The sequence below is a fragment of the Megalops cyprinoides genome, chromosome 9 (assembly GCF_013368585.1).
Source record: "Megalops cyprinoides isolate fMegCyp1 chromosome 9, fMegCyp1.pri, whole genome shotgun sequence".
In the NCBI taxonomy this organism is placed as follows: domain Eukaryota; kingdom Metazoa; phylum Chordata; class Actinopteri; order Elopiformes; family Megalopidae; genus Megalops; species Megalops cyprinoides.
This window is the reverse complement of record NC_050591.1, coordinates 7,008,626-7,024,796: the sequence shown is the minus strand read 5'-3', so window position 1 is coordinate 7,024,796 and position 16,171 is coordinate 7,008,626. Positions and strand designations below refer to the sequence as shown.

General features: G+C 42.2%; 1 protein-coding gene across 1 annotated transcript; it reads left to right on the top strand.

Moving 5' to 3' along the window:
- Nucleotides 1-4,694: 4,694 nt before the first annotated feature.
- Nucleotides 4,695-14,705, top strand: nsrp1 (nuclear speckle splicing regulatory protein 1). Its single transcript, XM_036536852.1, has 9 exons — nucleotides 4,695-4,825; nucleotides 6,664-6,751; nucleotides 10,781-10,837; nucleotides 10,935-11,063; nucleotides 12,205-12,412; nucleotides 12,841-12,943; nucleotides 13,093-13,271; nucleotides 13,356-13,771; nucleotides 13,802-14,705. The coding sequence occupies exons 1-9, from the start codon at nucleotides 4,806-4,808 to the stop codon at nucleotides 13,970-13,972; spliced, it is 1,371 nt and encodes a 456-aa protein (XP_036392745.1). The 5' UTR covers nucleotides 4,695-4,805; the 3' UTR covers nucleotides 13,973-14,705.
- Nucleotides 14,706-16,171: the final 1,466 nt, after the last annotated feature.

Genomic DNA, 16,171 nt, shown 5'->3' with positions numbered 1-16,171 from the left:
AGCTCTGAAACAAATGCTTGGAAAGAACAAATCCAAATTTTCTTGTTTTTATTTGTCTTCATAGATTAGTCTTTGAGAAGTATGAAACAATAAAATCGGGATTTAATATGATGTCTGTATACGGGTTACCAGTGGCTGGATTAGCATAGAATGTAAAGCAAAGGACCCAACCAAAAGCCAGACCCAGAGGACTCCGAGTGTGGGTTCAGCTGTGATAGCACTAGGTCTCACTGAGGGTGCCAGTTAGTCTGCACATTGTTTTCTTGCTTGGTCTGTATGCTTTTTGAACTGATTTTTTTTAATGTGAGTGGTGACTTTTTTAAACTAAATGGATGCCTGCCACAAAATAGTGTTGGAGACACTATGCTGATTTGTGGAAATGTGTTTGAAACTGAAATAAACACCTTTTGAACATCAGTACCAAAGCACCTCTTTACTGACTGTGTTGTCAATCCAACATTACCTTTGTCTTTTGCCCCGCTCCTGGGTAAGCTGTATTGATTTTCATTAGCCATTCATACCTGTGTGTGTCACATCATGTACCAATTGACATTTGTCTCTGCAGTAATTAAGTTATTTAAATCAGTCAGTAGTGGCTGACACTGGATATCCTTTGTATTCAGACTCAGTGAATAACGTTAAGGGTTTATCCTTTTACTTAGACAGTGAGCAATCAGTTCATCTGTTTTTTAATCAATTAAAGACGATTCATTATGGCTCCTGAGTTTCTGATGAAACAGAGGGTGCCTGAGAGTGGTGAAATCAACAACCCCTGCTAACATACCCACCCCTATCCCAGGCAAAATTCCACTGTTGGTTGATGACATGGCTGGGATTGAGGCTAGACTTAAGGTGAGCACCTTAACCATTGAGCTACTCAGAAGTCCACAATACATAATTTAAATACTGTCCTGTTTGAAAGGGGTAAGCAACATGTTTAAATGTCCAAAAAATTCAAATACTATCACCGTTGAACTATCCTCTGACCATATACAGAATGTTCTATTCATCAGACATTGCATTACAAACCACAGTGGAAAACGTACACTTCTAATGTGAAGTATTGTTCAGAGAAGTGTGCATGAAGATTATTCAATTATCATTATTGTCTGTCAAACATATTAATCATGAAATTTAGTGTATATGTAAATTTATTTTAAGTTGTCCTTTCCTGGTAGTAGGAGTGGAGTGTCATGAAATTTCCCACTTCTCTCCCATTTGTTTTTAGCTTGATCCCTGGTTGGTGTTCTTTTTATCTCAGAGCTTCAACTGTTCATCCACTGCAAATAAACTACTTTTTACTGTTATTTTCCTGTAATTAGATGACGTATGTTGCTACTGCACCTAACTTTTCCCACAAAAACAGGAACCATGCTAACAATTTGACCAGATAAATTGTTTAAAAGTTAGCTAAAGCAATGCATTTTAAGTGTTACAAATATTTCCCTGAGTTAGCACAAATCAAGAGACTGCTGTCATTGTGAGGTCTTGATGTATTGGTAATGTTGGGTGTAGAGTATCATGAAATTCCCCCTTTTCAACTTGATCCCATAGTTACTGCATTTGTAAGCCTGAAATGAAAATAAAGTAGGAAATGACACGTTTCCAGTAATTACAAGATGTATGTTGTCATTATGGTATGGTTTGCAGTTTTTTCAGGTACTGTCTCCAGTCTCATTTCACATGAAATCCACTTGCTTGATGATATATTAGTTTGTCAGGGTATGATACTGTAAAAATCTCATGTACACACATGTTATCAGGGAGAGCAGTTGCCCTTATGCTATTGCACTGATGAAGGAAAACGTAGTTTCTGAGTGTGTGTGGACTTCAGTCAGATAAACAGCATTCAAGACATTCAAGGACGCCTTCCCTCTGACCCAGATTCAGGAGTTGCTGGATGCCCTGTCAGGGGCTCACTGGTAATCAACAACAAATTTGGCAGGTAGGTACAGATGTTGTCTATTTTCAGGTCAGAGTGTCTGAAATAGAAAAGACTGCCTTCGGCACACCCTTTGGACACTTTGAATTTAATTGATTTGCCCTTTGGGGTTTGTAACACCCCCAGCACCTTTCAAAGACTGAGAGAGCACAGGTTTGGTGCCCAGCATTTATAGCCATTGTTGCTGCCCCTGGATGATGCTGTAGTAATGTCTTTCACAGCAGATGAGCATATGGGAAACCTGATCTGCAATAGGAGGGCCTCAAACTTGGAGAAGTGCTGTTTCTTCGAAGGTGAGGTAAACTGTCTAGAGCATATCATCTCAATACGGGGTACAGACACATATACAGCTAAAAGCTTTTATCAACTAGGCACATCCAAAACAGGTGTCTAATCTAAGGTTGTATTTAGGATTTGCCAGTTATTACAAGCACTTTTTTGAGGGGTTTGTCAAGTTCATGGCTTGACTGTATGATCTAGCTGAACTGAAGATAGCAAAGACCAGGAGGGTGTCTGGGAACCACCTGTGGGATGTTTGGACTGAAGATTTTGAACATGTCTTTCAAGATCTAAAGTCTAGTTTTGTGGCAGCTCCTGTACTATCTTATGTCACCTTCTATATCACTTTTATCCCTCAGACTGTTATGTCACATTAGTTCAGAAGCAGTACTTTCCCAAGAACAAGAGGGAAAGCTATGGCTAATATTTTATGCCAATTGAAGTCTCACATCCACAGAATGGAACACCTACAACTATAGCTTCAGGACACAAGATTTCTTGGCACTGAAACAGACTATGAAAGAAAGCTTAAGAGAAGCACCTGCTGGGCCAGGGCAAGGCAAGTGCCCTTTTTCAGCAGTTATGTTGTCTGTATGATGTTCAGAAACTTCACACTATGCCTTACCACTCCAGTGAGAATGGTCGCGATGAACAAATTAATAGGACTTTGCACAAAATTCTGCAATGGACAAGCAGTGAAACTGGATCCAACTCCAAGTTGCCTTCTTCTACATCACCATTCACTAGACTGTTTAGATAGTAACCCCAACTGCTTGTCAACATCCTGCTGAGTCAAACTGAAGAGCTAACACAGCGAGGTATGATTGACTGGGTTCAGGAACATTGGAAGAGACTCCTGATAGCTTTTTATGGAGCAAAAGAGCTGCTGCAAGGAACAGCAGGTCACGGTTCAAACAAAAGATGAGGAATGTGGATATACCTGAGGATTGGCGGTATAACTGAGGATTAGTGTTATAGTGTGAAGAACAGAAATAAAATTCAGTGGCAAAATTGCACTTGCACCAGATAAATCCACAACACAGTCAACTAGAGACTCCAGGGAGAAACGGGGAGAAGTTTTGGTCCAGATGGTCCAGAGTAGGGAACAGAACTGGATAGAAAGTGGGACTAGGAGAGAGACACGAACAACAAAGTAAACGAGGTGCTATCCTGCAGACATTGAGTAATTTCTAAGGACATGGAGTCAGAGCCCATACGTAACAGAAGAAATTGATTAGCAACACGTATTAACATGAGTAGTCACAGACCTCCCTGAAGACTACAGAAAAATGGTCATTTACCCCAACAAGCTGGTCGATGGCAACAAAAGAATTCACGTAAGTATGAACCTATTACCTTTCACTGTAGTGTGCATTATTAACAAGGGGACCTGCATATGTGAAACAATACCAGAACATAAACTCCTTCCATGTTTCATTGTGGTTTTCTTAACATACAGTAAGCTTAATCTTTTCACACCCAACAGCAGCCTGATGAACATGTCCACGATGATTACTTTTCATTTTATCTGAACATGACACATGCATCCAATTGTCATTTAGACAGTTTGCCACATTCAAGGTCTTCTTTTGTGGTTTACCTTCAGGAGGATTCCTCCTTGCAATATGGCCACGATTGTCACATTCATGTACACAATTTTGAATAGCTCATTTTGACACTTTGTATCCTGAAAATGCCAGTTTAGATTTCTGTTGCTTTTGGATTTGTATTTGCCTCCCAAACCATTTGTCTCAGAGCCTGTAGTAGTAGGATGCTTGGTTGCCACTGTACAATTAACATTACATTTCTTAAGACAGAGGAAACTGAGCACATAGTCGGAAATTTTGGCCAAAACACTGGTACACTCTGCCAAGAAGCTCTATTGTGGCCAACAATGGGCACAGCATAATAATAATCTAAAGCATTTGTCCAAATTTACAAAAGAAATGCTTAGCTGAGCATAAAATAAATTCTATCCAAACAGCGAAAGATTAAGAATGTTCAGATTGTGGGCATTTTTTCCTAACATTAAAGGGTATAAGCTATCAATTTGACCCCTTTTCACTGAATGACTATTACACTTTTTGTAGTGCAGATAAGTGTATGCTATATATGCAAATCATACGCCCTTTTACAAGATACTCGCATACTATAATTTTATCAATGTTATGTCTTATTACCTGCTTATTTCACTCATTTCTTACATTCTTTTCATATTCCGATGAAAACAATAACAAACTTTTACTTTGAAACGCCTCAACCTCGGCTTGTCGTTGCCGGCTTTACGCTGGTAGGCAACATAGTCGTGGCTAGGTCGCGAGTTCCGATATGACACAAGTTAATTACATTACATAATCAAATAAGATCAATTCAAAATGAAATGCCTATAAAGCGATCTTGTGGAATTATTTTACATAGGCAGATCGAATGCTACCTAATATGACGTAACTCCACGATGCGACGGAAGCGGAAACGGAAAGCAGAAGGACCCCAGCCCGTCAGGTCGTTGTTAAACATAAGTTTAAGAAAAATAATAACAGGAAAATAATTCAGTATTGCTATCAAGGCCGCTAACCTGGTTAAAATGGCAGCACCCGGTAAACAGTGAGTATCAAGAGCAACGATGTAGCAAGCCCCTTGAATTGTTATGCTATTATGGCAACAGTATACTTTCATAGTAATTTACACTGTGAAAGACAGTGAAAACTGATGTACACATGGCTTGCTCGCTAATATAATGAATGTCAGATCTTTTTAATACTGAATTGTCGTTGTGAAATCAATTTTTGTGATTGGCAAGTTACCATGTGTAGTTTGGTAGGCTACATTAGTCTATGCATATTGGAAACAATTTTGTTGGTAATGGCAAACGCCTGTTCGTGATTGCTGCCTAATAACGATATGGCTGGTTAGCTCACAATTTTATCTTGATATTTTACTAACGTGGCTAATTTGCCCTGTCATATCGATAGCTGGTCGTTACGATTGTAGTTCGTGACTTGATGACTTTACAAAAATTACTCATCAGAACAAAAATAACAAAGTTAACAGCTACTTGATCTCTGTCAGTAAGTTGAAACCCGTGCGTGAATAAGGTTGATCTGCCATTTATAATTATTGATATTGACGGAAGACATGTTGCGCTACCAGTTTGAGCTATATTACCTCACAACATGAAGAATCACTTTTCCAAAACAAACCTACACAATGTCTGCGATGCGAGGGAATGATAGGAAATGATTTGATGTGTGCGCCCTTTTGAAATTATGTTGCTTTTAATTGGTTAGACTAGATAGTTAGCGTGAGCTAACTTGGGTGTATCATACACAACCAAGATATCTATTCACTGTCAGCGACATGAAGTGAACCATGAAGTTTGCTAACGAGCGAATCTTTTCAGTGTACTGTATTAGTTTACTATGCAAAAGCAACGTCCACCATATCTTAAAATACTACCAAGTTTCAGCGAGTCACTGAATGAGATATCCGTGCCAAACTAAACAAAAATTATTCGATTGAGTGAAAAGAGTCGAAATTTCCACCCCTAAGGATAACAAGGAAGGACGGGTGTGAGAAGCATAAAATCAAGTAGTAGGAAATGTACCAAGACATTTAAGACAGAGCAAGCAGAACAAGAGGAAGTCCAGGTTATCCACGATTAGGCATGTATTGCGTGGCAGTCCGAATTCCGTTTGTATACATTAGATTATATGGTACAAAAGTGAAGATTTGTAATGAGTCAGACGTCAGGGCCATTTTGTTATGGCCCTGACGTCTGACGTCCTGACGTCTGTCAGGGCCGTATGTCGGCAAACCAGCAGACCCAATATACATAAAACAGTCTTTTGAAACGAATGCCGCTATTGTAAACAGCAGAACAGAAGGCGTAAGCCCAATAATAGAGACTGCACTGCACAAAATATGGTGATTGAAATGCTAAGGATGAAAATTGTCCATTGGGAGGGAAATTACATTCACCCCCACTGTCTGAGGCATGAATTTATTACTGTGTAACCTGTTAGGTGAGAGAGAACAGCAGGCTTTGAAAATATCAAGACAGAAAAAGTGGATGGATTCTTTCATGTGACTTGGATTCTCATGAAGACCGTCTCCTTACTATGGTACACCTGTGTAGCACATGATGTGTAGATGATGGAATTATTGTGTAGTACTAGTTTTACAACTATTCAGCATCAAGACTGAACGTGAGTCCTTTGTAATAATTGTGGTTAGGAGATAGGTCATGCCTGCTGAATCTAACTGTCAAGGTAAGAAGCCAGTACTCAAACTCTGTTTTACAACACAGACATAACAAATACTTGTGTCATTTTTGTGTCAAACCACCATGGAACTAGCATGTTTGTATATATGATTATGGTGTAAAGCCAGCAAGCTCTTAATTTTTAATAAAAAACAAATTACGCTGCTTTTTCTTAACCAAGGTATGGGCTGATACTGCCGCGGAAAGGCCCCGCCAAACCCGCTGCTCTGCTGAGGCCCTCTGTGTTTGGCGATGACTCTGATGATGAGGTAAGTGAAGTGGGCAGATCAAACCAGCCATGAACAGAACTTGGAATCTGTTGTTGGCGCTACTGGGGAAAACCTGTATGTCGGGGCTCCAAACCCAAATCATGTGGGTGTCTTAAAGTATTTTTAAATTAAACTGGAAACATTCAGATGCCTCTGTGTAATTTGTTGTTACCAACATAATATTCCAAGGTGTATTCAATTTGAAACAATTTTATGAAAGTGAGAATGTGTGTTATTCACTGCTGTAGAGCCCAGTGGTCTGAGGCTTGTGTTTGTATCCACACACTGTAGTGTGAAAAGCAAGATACCAAGGAATATGAATATAGCCTATAATTGCATATCTCATTGTTAAAAATTGTTAAAAAAAATGACATGAAAAGCATAGACTTAGAAAGTTTAATGTGATAAATCAATTTGTCTTCACTATGAGCACAGATAGCTTCAGTAGTTCTCGACATTGCACTTGCACAACAGAAATATGCTGAAACATACAGTTTAAGCATGTATATAGCTTAGGATGAAGCTAAGCTAGCTAAACCTTTTCTGTTCCTTACTATTTTTGCAGCACATACTGGTACATGTTGTGGTGATGAAAATCTGTGGCAGTATGAATCTTGTGTCTGGAAATTAGCAGTGCTAGTTTGAGTTTGCATGGACTATGACAGCACTTATTTCCACTGAAGCAAAATTTCTTACAATACTGGAACATTTCCCACGATGACAGTACACACCCCTATTGAATACACATGTTTGTAGGGGCCTTTGTATGAGAATGTCTTCTGAATGAATACATGTGAATGTACATGTGGCTTTTAAAGGGCCACCACGATGGCAGCTTTTGCTCACATTTGAGTTCTTTTCGCGTTGTGCTTGGTCCTGTTCTGTTCTGATTATAGTGTCCGAAGACTGTAGATAGATGGCGCCATATACCAAATGATCGAACAGAATATTTTCTTTATATTAATTACCAAAGAATAAAAGTTGTCATTTGACAATAATATATAATAATAATATGTGATCTCTTTCTTAGTGAGGACCTGGAAATAGCTAGTCATATCTTGTGTGTTATGCGCAACTTAGAACTGAAGAACTCAACTTGGAACTGAAGCACTAAATTGATGAATAGGGTACTTGGCAGGTTAAGATTTGATAGGGTAGGTACACAAGGGTGGATTCTGCTGTACCTCTACCTGGCAGGGGTTTGTTATATTTACACTGAATCCAGGTGTGCCTTAGCTCTGTTATGTCTTTCGAATATCACACTGTCCTGCAGAGGGTTGCTGCCCCACAGCTGCACCCCTGTATTTCCAGTTGTCTGTGTAGAGTGTGGATCACAGAAAAAATAATTCTTTATGAGTCACTAATTGTACAGAGAAACATTGTTGTTATATTCCTGTTTTTTGTCTGTAAGACACGCAATGATTCCATCAAGTGTAACCAGCATATAGCAGCCATTTGTGATTACATGACACAAAACAGTCATGGGGAAGGATGTGAGCCAAGCCAAGCCTATGGAGGACCTGCTTACTCAGCAGATGTTTTTTTTTCTATGTTAAGTGTTTAATAATTTAACCTTTTTTTAGCTGCTGGTATGGCATGATACAGATGTCTGTCATTCAGTGTAAATCATTAAAAGGTTAAATGAATATTTAATGGCAAACATTTCTATTTACTGTGCAGCCATTCAGTGGAATCTCGTTTACAATGCACGGTCAGTAGAAAACCTCCTGTGAGATGCTCAATGAGTGAGGCTTTTGCCTTGAGTCCTGCTGCTCGTGTTCAAAACCGTCTGTGTTGTTTTCCAACAATCACTGGGATCCCACAACATTTTGTAAAAGCATAGAATAATTTTAAGATTATGTTGAAACATATTGTATTGAAGTGAATTGTATTGTATCACATCTTATCAAACTAAATTCTTAGATATATTTCAGTATATTGTGTCATTGCTTAGGTAGGCTATTGATAATGTACCATATTGTTGTCTAGCCAGAGGTTGCCACCCCTGTCAAATTGTATAGAGGGGCAGTGTGAGGAGCAGTTGATCTGTAACATAGCTGGAACGGATGTTGTTGCAGGCCAGTATAGTCACTGTGCGGTCAGTTCATACCTGAGTGTGGCAGTGAGAAAAGACAGTGTGTTGCTTCTTGCCTCCCCATACCTAATCCCACTTTTTCCTTCTGCTGTGAGGCACTGTTAGTAGTTCAGTGTAGTGTGTGCCATCTAAGAGGTGCTGATGCTCTGTTTTTCTCTAAAGTGACTCAAAGTCAGTAAGATTTCCTCTCAAAGTTCATAGAAACCTACAGAGCAGGTACTATCTCCCTTTGTTTCCCCCTCTGCCTCTTCTCTCCTTCTACCTTTCTGCCCCTCTGTCTCCTCTGCTCTCTGCCACTCATTCAGATCTGCCCCCTCCCCCCCTCCCCATATCATGGAACATCAAGGCTTTAATGAAAAAGCAGATAGCTGAAGTTCTCGGCATTCTGGAAGCAATAATGTTAACTGTGGAATGAGGGAGAACTGGGAAGGGGGAGGGGTTGCTGGTGGAGATAAGATGGTATTCTCTGTTCAAAATTAGTTTATTACCCGAGTGGTGGCAGCGGGGAACAGGCTGGCTCTGATAAAGGGAGTCGCAGTTGGGGGAAAGAGTTTCATTTCCTGTTTTCACGGCTTGGACATATCAGAGAAAAATCTGCAGGGAGCTTTGGGGGCAGCGCGGTGGGATCAGACCAATAAGGAGAAAGGATGATGGAAAGGCCAGGATTAGAAGTAACAGAAAATGACAGAGAATTTAAAGGAAGATGGCGAGCCAGGGGTCAGCGGAAAAAAAAGGACAGCAGTGGTCTCAAATGTCCCTCATCTCACCAAATAATCAAACAAACATGCTTTCAAGGACAGCAGCCATTTCGGCGGGTTTTTCCAAAGCTTGAGGACCGGAAAGGCGTACTGTTTCAAAGAAGCAGTAGAATGAGGCTGAGCAGGGTTTCAGGGAATGATTGCATATGAGAAGGACAGAAGTGGTGATGGGGAAGAATGGAAAAAACAGGTTAATTGAGAAGCAGAAGTTAAAAGGTGAAAGACAGATGGAAAGAAGCTGTTCCAGATAGGGAAAAGAAAACTGATCGGGGTAAGTGTGAAGGGAGAAATGGAGGCAGATAGATGGAGCTACAGAGAGGAAGGCCAGGTGCATTTTAATATAGATCCTGTGTGATAGGACAAGCAAAAGAACAGGAACTTCTTATCACTCACGAGAGGCTTCTCATAGGAAATTGCCCCAATAAGGCACACACATGGGGAGGGCAGTGCATTAGTGGCCTATGACAGTACTAACCAGTGCGAGATTCATAGTGAATACATCTCCTCAGTATAGTGTCCAACCTGTACGTTGTATTAACATAGGCTTAGAGTTTGCAAGATCAGACACATAGCCATGTTGACATTCATCTAGATACATTCTATAGGCTGCAAGCAAAATGATGAGGCAACTTGGCCTTTTCTTGTCATTAAGCCTCTCACATTCTCACTGTGTGGACTTATACACATTCTGGCCTGGTCAGTGTTTGTGGAACTGTGCATCAGTGAAAGGTGCAATGCATTAGCTACAGAAAGAGAACTGTTCTGATGGTAATCCCCAAATTAAAAGTAGAGTTTGCATGCAGCTGCATTCCTAAAATGGTCATGTTTGTTTGTGTTGGGCCTGGGCAAGATGTTTTTTATGTGACTGCTGTTGAGTAAGTGATAGCATGATGCTTTTACAGCATCTTTCTGTAACTCTTAACAGCTAACAGACTCGTAAAATTTACAGCACTTCCAATGAAAGATGAACCACTGGGCAAAGAGCCAAACTTACACTTATCTGCTTATACTGTCTAACTCATGTAAGTAAGAAAAAAAGACACGAAACAGTAGCATAGTCGGCTGAGTCTGTTCATGTATGTATGGGGTTGTGTGTGTATGTATGTACATACGTGTATGTGTGTGCATGTGCATGCATGCATCTCTCACCCTGAGTGCTCTGTGCTTCTCTCCAAGACCTCAGTGGGAGCCAGTTTGCAGAGGGAGGCCACGAAGAAGAAGGTGATGAAGCAGGTGAGCGGAAGCGGGGGGGGTTGGGGTTGGGGGGGGGACAGAGCGGGCATGTAAGAGTGGAGAGCGGGCGTGAGAAAATGACCCCTTTGTGCAACAGACCCAGCTGGAGATGCAGAAGGCCCTGGAGCAGGACAGCAGCGTGTACGAGTACGACAGCGTGTACGACGACATCCAGAAGCAGAGGGAGGAGAGCAGCAAGCAGGCGCTGGGCGGGGAGAACAAGAAGGTGAGCGGGGCCGGCCGACGCAGAGCGGCGCACAGACAGCAGCGTACGCACAGTGTAAAATACACAGAACAGATTCCACTTTGCTCTGTGCAGCACTCCTCATTAAAGCATAACATTTTACACATGGGTCACCTGGAAAAAGTTAGCCAACGTGTAAATTTCTTTCATATATACATACGTCTCTGTGTGCGTGTGCGTGTGCGCGTGTGTGTGTGTGTGTGTGTTGCTGTTTAAGCAGGGGATTTAAAGTTTATTAAGGTGTGTTATACTTTGATCTTAATTGCATTGTACAGAGGAAATTAATTATTAATGTCCCTTTTCTGCCAAGTTTGAACTTCTTGGCAAAGTATAAGGGCTTTTTAGTTAAACTGTCCTGGTATGAATTGACCCCCTCTATCCTAAAAAGGACCCTTTTAATGGAAAAAAACCCAAAACATAATCCCCCCCCCCACACACACCATGTTTGTTTCCTGTAACAATGCTGATGAGTGTAAAAGCTAGCATGATGAATGCAAGGCAAAACTACAGATTATAACCTTCCATTTCTTGATATTCATGCGCATAGAGAACAATAACACTGTTTGTGCCCCCCTACCATTTTAGGTGAGCGTAAGTATTGGAACAGTTGCCTGACAGGTGTTCCTTATTGGTCAGGTGTTTTCTGTTGCATTGATTGACTGAAGTCAGAAACCCCTCCAAAGCACCACAACAGCAGCTGCAGTAAAGACTTGGCAAGGCATCTCACAGAACAGTACCAAGAGACTGGTGACGTCAGTGTCTCACAGGCTTATTACAGTTATTGCATGTAAGGGATCTGCGACCAAATGCTTTCATACCACTATATTTTACTTTAACCTGATTTGTCCCAATATCTATACTCACCTATGCAGGGGTTGAACACAAAAAGTGCTATTGTTTTAAAATGGGAAAGTATATGCCTCATATTTGCCTCATATTCATCTTTTGATCTCAAATGTAAGTTTAATAGTGTTGTACTGTCGGTCACTAAGCCCGTGTATATACAGGCACATGCTACAGCTGTGATGGGAACAGACCGAAAGCTCTGACACCCACAGACTGGCCGGTGCAGGCGTGTGGTTACCCCCTCTGGGTTTATGACATCCGCTGCCTCCCTCCGCAGCCCAAGTACATCGCGCAGCTGATGCGGGCCGTGGAGGAGAGGAAGAAGGAGCAGGAGCGGCGCGAGGAGAGGAAGATACAGAAGGAAAGGGAGGCCGAGGGAGAGCAGTACAAGGACAAGGACGCCTTCGTGACCTCGGCCTACAGGCAGAAACTGCTGGAGAGGGAGCAGGAGGCAGAGAGGGAGAAGATGGAGGCTGCTCTGGAGGGTGAGGGGGGCGCTGCAGGGGGCGCTCTGTAGTACTTTCAGCTTTTGGCCTTTTTTTTTTTTTTTTTTTTAAATAACAAGCATGTATATTGCATGTACATTACAGTGTGTGTACTGTTTTCCTTGTTGCTGACTTTTCTCCAACTAATCTGTGTAAAATATCCACAACCACAATCCAAAATATCTTCCTTTTTGTCTTGCTCCATTAGACAAATGTGTCTAATGTAACAGCAAACCAACAAAAAGTGAAAGCTGTATTTCTGGTTTTGCAGCGTAAAAGAAAGAAGCAGCACTTTTTATTACAACCAAGACAGAGATGCAAGTCATCATAGTAGTTTCATCAGCCTAGATTGCTGGGATAACTGTTTGCACGTGGTAGAATGGCTGTGCTGCCGTGTGTGAGGGTAACGCCGCTGCGCTTTCTTGTAGCTGCCATGGATGTCAAGAAGCAGAAGGACCTGAGTGGGTTTTACAGACACCTTCTGAACCAGACGGTGGGCGAGGAGAGACTGCCTGACCCAACTGCAGCTAGGTGAGAAGGAAGAGGGGGATATTTCAATTATACAAAGGTGCCAGGGTACCAGGGAACTCCCGTCTTTTAATGAGCAGGTAAACTGTCAGTGCTGATGCGTTGCATCTGTGTGCCTGTGACTCACTCCCTTTGTCTATGTGTCTGTGCAGGGAGCTGAAAGTTGAGAGAGTTGCCTCAGTCTCTCATGACGACAGCGAATCAGACCACGATCAGAGGTCCTCCAGTGACACTCGCCAAAAACAGAGCTCGCCCTCCTTGGAAGAGAAGGGGAGAGAGAAGGACAGGCACAGAGAGAAAAGCCATAAAGACAAAAGCAGAGAGAGGGAGAGTGGACGCCGCTCTGGGAAAGATGAGAAGGGGCGGAGTGACGAAGAGTGGGAGGAAGAGGACCGAAACAGAGGAAGGAAGAGAGAGGAGAGGCAGGGGCAAAGGGAGAGGAGAGATGGAGACAGAGAGGGTGACAGAGATAGAGGGAGGGAGAGGAGAGATGCAGAAAGAGAGGGGGATAGAGATAGAGGCAGGGGGAGGAGGGATGCAGAGAGGGGGGAGGACAGAGATCGAGGGAGGGAGAGGAGGGATGCAGAGAGAGGAGAGGACAGAGATCGAGGGAGGGAGAGAAGAGATGCAGAGAGAGATGGGGACAGAAACGGAAGGAGGGAGAGAGGCGATGAGAGAGAAAGGGATAGGAGAGATTCAGATAGGGAGGCTGAGAGAGGGAGGGAGAGAGACAGTGAGAGAGAGAGGGAAAGGAGAAGAGAAAAAGATGGAGAAAGGCACCAAAGGAAGGATGGAGAAACCAGTAGAGAGAAGGACAGAGAGAAGGATCGGGTAACCAAGACAGAAGAGGACAAACATAAGGAGAAAGATAAGAAGGAGGAGGAGGCTACTGAAGACAGTCCTGCCTCAGGGCCCAGCAAGTTTGCCAAGCGTAGCAGTGAGCAAACAGTAAGCTCCGCTAGAGAGCGCTACCTGGCCAGGCAGATTGCACGCTCTGCAGCGAAGACCTACATCGAAAAGGAGGAGGACTGACGCGACACCCACAGAAACCTTAGCGTTTGAGCTGTATTCCTGGAAAAGCTCTGCTGTGTATGAGATCCTGCGGGAAACTGGGCGGAAAGACCTTTCGGAATATGACTGAGTGAATTGGAGTAAGAGGGGCGCTCTTAAACTCTGAATACAGCAAGTTGTGGCGCACATGGCACCAGCCCACGTGCTCCTGAATGTGCTGCCAGCAGCTTAGTGTGAGACAAGTTGGATAAAATGATTGGACCCGTCTCAAACAGTCATTACCAGCTGAAGAGCAAGAGCAAAAATGACAGCAAAAGTGCTTAATGAGATGGCTAATGATTCTTTACAGTATGTCAGTATTGTCCTGATTAGATCATTTTTCATTGGCATAAACACGTAAAATGTATTCATTAAATGATAAAATCGTGCTTATTTCCAAACAATGATTATATGAGTACAGCAAGCAGCTGCTATCACTAATATTGCATCATTAAGGCACCCATTGACCTTGTGTCACAACATGCTGTTTGTGAGGGAGAAAAGCCCCAATTCACAGGCAAACGCAGAGGTCTAAAGTAACACAGAGTATTCAGGGCCCTCTCTGCTGTGTGACTACTATACTGAACCCCACAACAAATTGTTTTCTCATCTGTTTTTCATCGTCATGTACGTACATCTATACAAATTGTGGTTGTTTGTAGGGGTTATCTGTGAATAAAATGTATTTTACACTGTTTGATGTGAATCGAACAAAGTTACTCCTTTCTGGATGGATTCATTTGATATTTCCAGCAACTAGTATATAATAGAACAACTGGTGGTCAATAAAATAGAGTGCTAAAGAGATACTGGTCTATATATGTCAGTGAGTCTGAATGGTAATCTTTCACAGGGTACTGCTAAGGACAAAATACATGTGCAACATGAACGTAATTCTCTCAAAAATAATAGTAGAGGACACCTGAGTGAACAGAATCCTTTTCCACTCGGATACCTTCTCAGAATGTGTGCTGTGTGACGGAGAGGAGGAGAGCATTCACTGAAACGGGTCATCTAATTGTGTGTGTGGATCCAGTGTCTAAAATGTGCACATGCGTTGCATCATCTCCTCGGAGGTGCATACAACAACAGGAACATTCGCTAAGGGGGTCAAACTTTACTCCTATTGGCCAACTACTCGGTGCAAATGTTTTTTTCGTTTTTTTTTTTTTTGTAAGGACAGGGGAATGGCATGAAAGAAGCAGTATGTGGCAGTGAGGAGTGCAGTCTAACAGGTATTACAGCTCCCTGTCAATCACAAATGCCTCCAGAACTAGAGGGCACAGCAAAATTAGTTCAGTCAAGACTGTTTCAGTGATGCAGTGTTGAGCCAAAATAAAAACAGCCATTTAGGCCCACACGTCCCTACCCTTGGTCTAATTTAATGTGCCTCAGAGCTCCTACTTATACAAATACTGCTACGCAATAAAAAAAAAATAGGGTTGTTTTTTCGGATAAATAACGAAGACTGAAGTGATTTCAGTTAATTACAGCACAAGTCCGGCATTATCCAAGCATTTACTGAGTCTTCAGTCAAAGGCACGGGGTGAGATCCGGTGCTAACACGCACCTGTATATAATGGAAACTGAGGACAGCGCTGCGCTCCATATGAGAGCAGGTATCTTGGACTCCATCGCCGCATGCAGACAGGGCTGCGGAGATAAGCAGGCAGCGCGGCCCCGCACGCCTGCCAGCGTGCTGAAGGGAGAGGGTGATTAGGAGGCATCTGCAGCCATGCGCTGACGGACAGGCCTTTCCTGCGCTGATACATCACCCTGACTCTATCGCACAGCATCTGTCTAGCACAAGGGGGCTCACTTTTCATTACAAATTATCGCTGTAATCATTCCCTGTGTCCGGGTCGGTTGTTTGGGAGTTATTGTCACCATTTTTTTATATTAAAATGAAAAAAGAAAGGTTTATTATGTCATCTTCAGTCTTCGATGTAATTTTTTTTGCTTCCATTAAAAATGTTCCCAGAGTGCATTTTTTGCCTTGTGAGGCAGGAATATTGAGCCATGAGCATTGTCTACACTGTCAGTAAAAGCAATAGTTATCCCAGAGAATCTTAGTTCATGGTGAATGATTTTAGATTCTTCATAGACACAACCGCACTAATCTTGCTGTAGCAAGACAGGTAAATTGGAGAAGTCTCACTCCACAATCTCACTCAACATCCC

Bases quoted from the DNA above. Each gene is read 5' to 3' on its own strand.
- nsrp1 (XM_036536852.1), top strand. From the start codon at position 4,806: ATGGCAGCACCCGGTAAACA. The intron at 12,944-13,092 runs GTGAGAAGGAAG...GTGTCTGTGCAG, and splicing joins CCTGACCCAACTGCAGCTAG to GGAGCTGAAAGTTGAGAGAG. The intron at 13,772-13,801 runs GTAACCAAGACA...GACAAACATAAG, and splicing joins AGGACAGAGAGAAGGATCGG to GAGAAAGATAAGAAGGAGGA.